The 8,706-nt window shown below is 43.3% G+C and overlaps 1 protein-coding gene across 1 annotated transcript; it reads left to right on the top strand.

Moving 5' to 3' along the window:
• Nucleotides 1-358: 358 nt before the first annotated feature.
• nol11 (nucleolar protein 11) lies at nt 359-8,695 on the top strand. The gene is made up of 18 exons (XM_031864488.1): nt 359-516; nt 1,091-1,204; nt 1,692-1,748; nt 2,026-2,174; nt 2,334-2,391; nt 2,660-2,801; nt 3,367-3,573; nt 4,099-4,175; nt 4,566-4,689; nt 4,843-4,934; nt 5,439-5,504; nt 5,607-5,791; nt 5,960-6,085; nt 6,282-6,524; nt 6,745-6,823; nt 6,932-7,024; nt 7,410-7,517; nt 7,668-8,695. The coding sequence occupies exons 1-18, from the start codon at nt 370-372 to the stop codon at nt 7,779-7,781; spliced, it is 2,181 nt and encodes a 726-aa protein (XP_031720348.1). The 5' UTR covers nt 359-369; the 3' UTR covers nt 7,782-8,695.
• Nucleotides 8,696-8,706: the final 11 nt, after the last annotated feature.

The following is an 8,706-nucleotide window of genomic DNA, read 5'->3' as shown; positions in this document are numbered from 1 at the left end:
TATTTTGTGGTATTTGATTGAACAAATCGCCCTCTCCTGCAACGACATCGATCAGAATGCAAATAAGGCAAGGGAGACTTCTTCTCCACGCCAGAAAAATAAAAACGGATCAGCATCACATTATAACATGAAATGTGTATTGTTATAACAACAATATATGTTCCCGTTATTGCGACGTACAATCGCATCACGTTAAAACAAGAAACGTCTCTCGTTATAACAATACACTAGGCCTATTAATCACAGACAAGATAGATCGTTTTCGGTTCACGCTGTGCGCGCTCCCGCGAGGTGCACGCCGCTGTCCTCCGACAAAACATTCGTCTATTCTCGCGAGATCCGACGAGTTCTGCTTTCTTCTCATCCAGCATGGCCGCGCTGTATGAGGGGTACACGTTGTGCGGACTTGCTCCAGCACAAAATCTGTCAAATTCAGGCATTCAGGGGGTCGAAGCGGAGAGAGACATCGACCATGTCGTCGTCACCGACTCAACCAGATCCGTCACGCTCTACAAGGTAACGTTTGACGTTTGTTTTGAGGAGGCTCTCCTAACCAGCTGATCAGCGCGACCTGGAGAACTCGTGTTGGCATCCTCGGCTGTTCTTAGCAACGGCAACTGTGCTAACCACCAAAACAGACAATATAAGACGCAAACCTCTAGCTGTGATAGTACTGACTCCTTCTCGGTTCGCTCAGGTTGTTGTGAACAGCATGCCAGCGTACAAAAACAGGCAAATGTAAGCTAACGGTCGCTATACCCACCACAGGACACACGCAGCTTGCTAGCTAACTGGTTTGCATTGCTAGCCTCAGAGTGTATCTAATGTACTGCTCCACTTAGCGCTAAATGATTTACCACGCATCTCCTTTTCTCTAACGTTACATATCAGCTTTTTCAGAATTGGCTTCGCTTTGCTTGTTTCATAATCTTCCAGCTATCATGAAGGTAGTCGCATTATGGCATTGTCATATTGTTTTAGGGAGTGAAGGTAAACTGTTTGTCTTATGACCGGTTGAACCTTCTCGGGTAGAGTCATTGATGTTATTAACTGGTCCTCTTTTAATGTATGTTTGTCGTGGTTCTGACAGGTTTCAGACCAGAAGCCACTGAACAGCTGGACGGTGAAACAAGGACAGACACTGACCTGCCCAGCAGTCTACAACTCACAGACCAAGGAATATGTGGTAGTCTCAGACAGCAAGGTAGACCTTCAGTCATTCTTGTTGTAAGCAAGGTGTTGGTGTTGTGCTTGCTTCGAAGCACCGTCTGTACAGAAACCCAGCTGACTCACTGTCAGATTGAACTTGGGCAAATTAATAAATTCTTACATAGTGAGATTTGCTTTTCCATATAATAAAACAAAGAAGTGAACTCCAAGGCAACAGTGACTGAAACGTTGCTTTTTCAGTGAACTTAACAGTGTTTCTGAATTTCCGTCTACCAGCTGTACAATAGATTAGATCAGGTTCAGTCGGCCTTGTCCATATGATTCCTAATTCACTACACAGTGTTGCCTCATTTAAAGGTTTGACCGTACTAATGTATGTGGTCCTTGATAAATAAACCAAATTGTTACTCACTCTGTCATTCGTTTAGGCTCTAGGTGTCGCTGTAGATCTGTCCTTTGAGAAATATCTGCCTGACACTGTCACAAAAATAATGTCTGTTTGTGTGTGTTTTTTTTTTAAGGTGATCAGAATTTGGAAGGAAGAAGACATACTCTTGGAAAAGGCCTTCAAAGCAACCGTACGTGAACTAGTTTGTACAGTGTGTTGTCTGATTCGATGTGTAAAGCCCGTTGTCATAGAGAGGTAATGAATCATACAATTGGGGATAATGACTTGGTGGTGTTTTCCAACAAGCATGCTGGAAGTAATTCATTCACACAGTGAAGCCCTCTGTATCGGCTCCATTTGAACATGTCCATTGTGCCGAACCGAGGTCACTGAAACTACAATCTGAACCACTTTGGTCCAATCTGAGCACATCCTCATTCCTTCTCCTGTGTGTAAATCCTCTCCAGGTGTCGTCAGATGTCTCGAGGGTCCACTGTGTGGCTGGAGGGGAGCCTGTTGTCTTGTTCCATCGAGGAGCTGTGAGGCTCCTGGACTCCCTACTTTCTGCTCCCCAGCAGCCCATAGAGGAAGTCCTGGCTCAAGAAGAGGCCATTAGGTCAGTATCACTACGCCTTACAGCCCCAGTAATCCTTTGGGTTATAATCTGGATTGAGAGTGATGTTGACAATTCAATTTCAAATTGTAAAAAAAAATAACTTGTGCTGTGCTGCAGCCTCACCTGTAGCGTGTTAGTGATTGCTCCTTTTGTCTTTAGGTGGAGCACCAACATAGTGACAGAGTCGCACACGTTTGTCATTTTCACAACCGAACAGGTAACATCATTTGAATTGCTTGACTTTTGACAGGAGACACAAAAGCTTAGAACTAAATGTAACGACTTCAGTTTTAAGCATTCGTTGCACTTGTATCACAATACGTAGCTGTGAAAACAAATAATTTGCCTGCCTGGAAATGAATGCCATGTTTTGTTTTTTTTACCCGTTTACCAATAACTTATTTATTTTGCCCTTGATTTCTCCAAGGACATGTGCATCAACTCTTTATTTGTACGTCTAAAGGCCTGTTTTTGTCTTCCCACAGAAAGGAGATCATTTCCTGTACCTGCAGAGACTGAATCCCAACACCCTACAGAGGTACCGGCTGGAGAGGGAGGAGCCGGGTCTTTCCCTGCTCAGCTTCTCTGCCTCCTACAGAGATAAACACATCCGCCTGCTTTATCTCTGTAAGTCTGAGTTTCCTGTGAAAATATTTTTAGTGTCAGTGTCACCGCCCATTGTTTACAGTCCGAATAGCCAGTTGCGATGCAAGAATGGAGTTGAGAGACGACGTGTACGACAGGATTGTGAGTTTACAAGCTAATTTTAAGCCAATAGAAAGTTATCGTCACACGATTGCCGGTAGGTTTGCAGATTGCATTTCGACCGATGCGTTCCGCCTCTTTTGCTCTGCACACGGACTACTAACAGAAACCACAACGCTTCTGAAGCCCAAATCTTGGCCTGCTGCATACAGATTCTACTTATGAATGCAGAGTCTGTTTATAGGGATAGTACTGTTTTTGTTTATGGTTTCCACACTGTGAGTTACATGACAGATCCATGAAGTGTTTCACAACAAAAAAACAGCAGCGGCAAGTTGTGGTTTTACTCTCTGTTTAATATCCACTTGCACGTTTATTTCAAGTTACACATTGTGTTGCACAAACACAGGATGTTACATGTAAGATAGGTGTTATTAGTTCCCTCAATGATCGGTTTTTTGTGCCTCATCATTTTCCTTCCATCCAGACCCTAACGGTCATGTATACCAGAGCGTAGTCTCTGTGCAGGGCCTGGTGGCTGACGAGGGGGCCCAGGCTCTTCCGCTGCCTCGCAGCCTGCTGCTGGGTCTTCCCGTCGGTGAGGGCCTACTGGAGGCTGCATCCGCTCAGACCCTGGACGAAGCCCATGTAGCCGTTGTGGGGGTTCCACACCCCTCTGCCGGATCTGGCAACGGTAAATGCGTTTTAATCCCACTGCCTGAAATGAAGACCACAAGGGCTCTACTCAGACAGGTTTTCAGATATTATTAGCACGAGCATCTGGCTGGTTTTCACTCTGCTAAAAGTACCATTTTATGCAAGACCGATCTTAAGTAAGTCAGTCTGGGATATACTTCAAGGCTTTCGGTAAGTCATGCTTGTGAGGCAGCATGCACAACACGGAGAGCCGTGTCCTCAAGGTTTTAAGTATGAAAAGTTCAGTGGAGAAAGTGATGAAACATGTTTTATTAGCTTATGCAGACATTACATAATATCAATAAGAAGAATAGGGAAAGCAGGCATCACTTGATACACGGTCAGTGTTTTTTATGACTGACTGACCTGAATTTAGTTTCTAGTGTCTGCATCTTGTGCCAGGAATGTTTTTTTGGTGATAAAGACACTAGAATGATGATCTGAAGCTACGTGACTCCAGTATCTGATGCAAGCGCGTGTGTGTGTGTTGGTCTTGAATGGCTCTCTGTCTTTGATTTTTCAGACTTCCTCTGCATCTGGAATACCAACTTCCAGACGCTTCAGGCAGGAAAAGAGATGGCGGGTAAAATCTATGGCCAGGTAGGAATGTTGTGTGTGTGCACATAACTCACCAATAGAATAGTTTCTTTTGTCTCTGTTATACGATCAGTGGATGAAACAAATAGTGTTAATGAATTTGAGGAGTATGCGGGAACCACCCGCTCAAGCTTCCCTCGTTGTTATTATTACTGCAGGCCAAGGTTCCCTGTCCTTCCAGCTGCTGGGTGCTGATGAAGGACTGTATGACTTTGGTAGAGCACTGTGTCTGCTCTCCACCGTGATAGGGCTCACTGTCCCTCCTCACAACTTTATAGCAGTTTACATTGATAATGTTGGCACTTAAATAGTTGTCCTAGTTCATATGATCGCTGTTAATCTAAGTTAACTTTAATTACTGTTTGTGTTCCCTTTCTTTTGTCTTTAATCTAGCTCTGGAGTTTTTGTAACAGGTTAGTCATTCCACATGGGAAAACCCTCACTGTTATTCCATATGAGTGCCCCAAATCGTCCCTGGCCTCTGCACTGGGAAAACTGAGGCAGATCAAGACTGACGGTGAGCTAAAACAAACTTTTGATGCCAGAGAACGCTAATCTAACATAAATAAATAATACTGCAATAACGTGTTCTTAATAATGCTGCAACACTAATTCGACACTGCAGATTTGCATGTACACTCAGTACACTGTGTTTTTCTTACTGCAACAGAGTCCGAAGCCCCCACTTCTGTACCATCTTGGAATAACATCCTCCATGAAGAGAAAGCTCATCCCTCGAGAACAGTGGACACCAGGAAGACGGTTTGTTGGACCTGATACTAGAGACTAGACGGCTGCTGCTGCTGCATTAATCCCACGCACTGTCACCCTGAAAACTGGCTTGGTGTTTTTCAGACTGCCAGCTAGTTAACACTAGCTACATATGAAACTGATTTACAGTAGCTGCTGCCTGAAATGATTGAATCGTTCACTAAATGTACAAAATTCTGTATTGTGTAAAGTGGAAAATCCATAATACTACAGGGCTGCTGTTCTGTCATTTTAGTTTATTTATAGATTTATCTATAACGGTAACCTGAATTAGTATGTAAAGAGGTCTGGTCTGTCTCATTAGACAATTCATCGCATCTTAAACGTGCTCACACGCTAGAACCATAATAACACCAGTTACTGACATGACACCATCTTTATGAGTCAGCAATTCCCTGCTTCTGCTTTACAGTTTAAAGTTGTGTGAGTGATGGTTTGGTAACTATCCTGTCAATTGTATAATCTATGGTTTTATTCCTCTTTCTCTCCATACAGAGAACAAACCGTAAGAGCCAATCAGCACCTAGTTTGACAAATTACCAAGTTCTGGAGCTTATCAAGGTAAGAATATGTTTTTAAAAAAAAAATGTTATGGCTGTCTTGCAAAACACTGAAACAGCGTAATTTTATCATATCAAAATATATTTTAATTTCTTCATGCAGACAGCACCAGTAGAAGAGGTCCAGAGAGAGGTGGAGGTGCTGCTCTCGAGGACAGACATCCAGGGTCTGCACCCGTCGGTGGGCCAGCTTGCGTCAGCCCTCGTGTCCCGGAGCCTGGCTGATCCGGCCTTCTATACCCCCGGCAGCCTGGTTCAGCTAGTGCACACTCGGTGCCTCTGCCACAGGTCAGTGAGGCAGGGCAATAGAATCAGGGCGATGTTGTTCTTTTAGTGAGACCTATAACTGAATAATATCGAATCTCAAAACTATTCAGTCCAAAGAATTAATTTGTGAACCTGCATTTGAATGCAATTGTCATAATTGAGACAGTTTACCATCATGACATTCAACAGTGTGTGTCCTGACCTCGTGCTCCTGGCCCTGGAGAGGAAGGACTACTTCCTGTGTCAGCTCTGCTTGCAGTTCTTCCCGGACATCCCTGAAGCGGTCACCTGTGCCTGCCTTAAGGCCTTCATCAGGTAAAACTGATGGTTCTGAAGTGCACATCCCCTAGCTGATGTCTCTGCCACAGGGTCCTTTTATTAACTACTAATATGGGGCTCTAAAGTAACATATTTTTGTGATTTAGGGTTTTAATAATCCGATTATTAGCCTAACTCGGTGTAATGGAAAATGGGGGAAAAATATACAGTGTGTTCTGCCTTCGTCTTTCAGTATGTCTGACGTTGATGCAGAGAAAGTGAGCCTGGAGCCAGACAGTGTCTCCTTCACCGAAACCCTGATTGCTCGAGAGCGCGGGCCGGTCGGCTTTCTAAATGGCTTCACCGCCACCTCCGCTGACGGGGACCGTTCAGACGGCCTCGGTGGAGGTGACACCAGAGCACAACAAGACAAGGAGAAGACCGCAACTCCACCAGAACAGATCTGTCCAGTGGGATTACACAAAGCTGTTCTACTGTATCCTGCCAGTGCACGGTCACTCACACCCAAAATTTGCACCATACTGTCACATTTTGATGTTTTTATTATTATCATGCAACTACTTGGATTCAACCCCGACTCACATCTTGTGTACCAGTAAAAAGCTTCATGTTATAGTTAAACAGCATAATTGCAGACTCTTTGTCCACATTGATTTGAATGAACTATGTATTTGATCTTAACTCGAGCTGTGTAGAAATGAGGTCCTGCAGACGGCGTACAGCGACTCTTTCCTGCTCCCACACCTGAAAGATCTCTCTTCCCAAAATGTTGTTGTGAGTAACCGCTAGTTAACCCACTGCACATTTTTTTTTTACCACCAACTATAGATGCTTTAACAAAACACCATTTACAACGTTCAATGTTCTTTCTCATCCAATCAGCTTTTCCTCCAGTACCTGCAGTTCCTTTACATAAAATATACCCAGGGCGCTGTCCCACAGATGCATGGATTGAGATCACCGAGCCAGACTCAGGTCTGTGTCAATGTCGAGCTAGATAATTAGTGGGGCCACACTTGACATATTGGGGCAGCTGCGGTCTCCTGTCGCACCAGGACACATTAGGTGACGAGTCCGGAGGCAGAAAAATATATTTCGCTGAGAGATTGTCAAATCCAGATATGGTGGAAGTCACTCACATTTTGAGCACAAACTGTGTGCGGTCTGAATTACGCTCAGCCACAGAGCACACCGTCAGCTGTTTTTCATAAACTTCTAATATATAACAACCATGTAAAAGCACTGGAATTAGGATATACAGCAACTCTTTGCGATCACTGAATTGTTTATAACAAAAAGGTTGTAAACAAATGATGGAATGCAGCAAAAACTAACTGTTTTCCTTTGCATGCGACTGTAGATCATGGATTGGGTATGCTTGCTGTTGGACGCCCATTTCACAGTGCTGGTGATGACTCCAGAGGCCAAAGGCTTACTGCTGAACCTCCACAGCTTTGTCAAGTCTCAGGTAACTAACAGTCTTCCCTTTTGTGTGCTTTGCAACTGGCTGCATGTTAAATAGTCTAGTACAATGGAAAACTAAAGAATAGAATACTGCAGTTCTATCAGAAAACATCTGGGAAAGAAATTTAACGAAGATGCCTTGTTGTGTCCTCAGGTGGAACTGGTTTCTGAGCTGGGAAAGCTCGAGGGAAGCCTCCAAGAGCTCAAAAAGATGAAGGTGAAGAAGGACGTCGGACAATACTCCATTGAAATCGTTGAGCTGTTTTAGAACGTGTATACTTTTTAATAAATCTTTGAGCATATTGTGTCTTTCCAACTTTTCACCTGTAGTGGTTTCAAGGTTGTATACTTGTCTGAAATGGTAAAATATTTTTGGAAAACAATGTTAGCCATCAGACTCGAGATGTATGAGTTTTACTGTATATGAATTCTTGGTGTAAGTTAGGCGTTGCATAAGTTGCAGATGCCTTTGAACCATGTTAATAGGTTCAAGATGATGGAAATTTGGCCATTAAGATAATATGGTTTGAACGATAAATGAATGGTCTGCTCAATGCCAAACTGGTTAATAATTGTCATAATCCTAGTAGGACTCTACCATTGAACACAATGATTGTAGAATGAATGGCTGTTTCTGTCAGCTGTGACTTTACTGGTTTCCACAGGAAAGCTTTTTATATTGAATACAAATATATAACTGGAGAAAACTGCTAACCCTTGTGACTTTTTTTTGTTTGTTTCATGAAATGGTATTCTCAAATACTTGTGAATTAGCGTGGGATGCATTGACGTTAGTGGCGATCGCCGTGATTTTAGCACGCTTTTACGAATTTGTATTAGTTTTATAATACACAATGGTTAGTAGGTCATTGTACTAGTTTGTGCAGAAAGCGGCCTAGTCACTCTGTGGCACGAAGTTACTACGAAACATTTAGATTCTACTGAGAGGGTTATGAGGAGCGGTGTGAAGAGAAGTAAATCTACAAGAGGCCTTATTGAAACACGCTAAATATAAAACGGTTAACAAGCTGCTACTACTTCGTGTAGAACGAGCATTCAGCACGTTAACGTTACTAGTATTGAGCTAGTTACGATGGCATACTTAACGTGGTATAGCGGTCGCAATAACAAATGCTCCATCTCCACCACACGTAACGTTAAGTAAATGCTCAGATTCCCTCCAAAATCAGGGA

Source organism: Anarrhichthys ocellatus, unplaced genomic scaffold (assembly GCF_004355925.1).
Source record: "Anarrhichthys ocellatus isolate YVR2014 unplaced genomic scaffold, GSC_Weel_1.0 scaffold31, whole genome shotgun sequence".
In the NCBI taxonomy this organism is placed as follows: domain Eukaryota; kingdom Metazoa; phylum Chordata; class Actinopteri; order Perciformes; family Anarhichadidae; genus Anarrhichthys; species Anarrhichthys ocellatus.
This window is presented reverse-complemented; position numbering and strand designations above follow the sequence as displayed.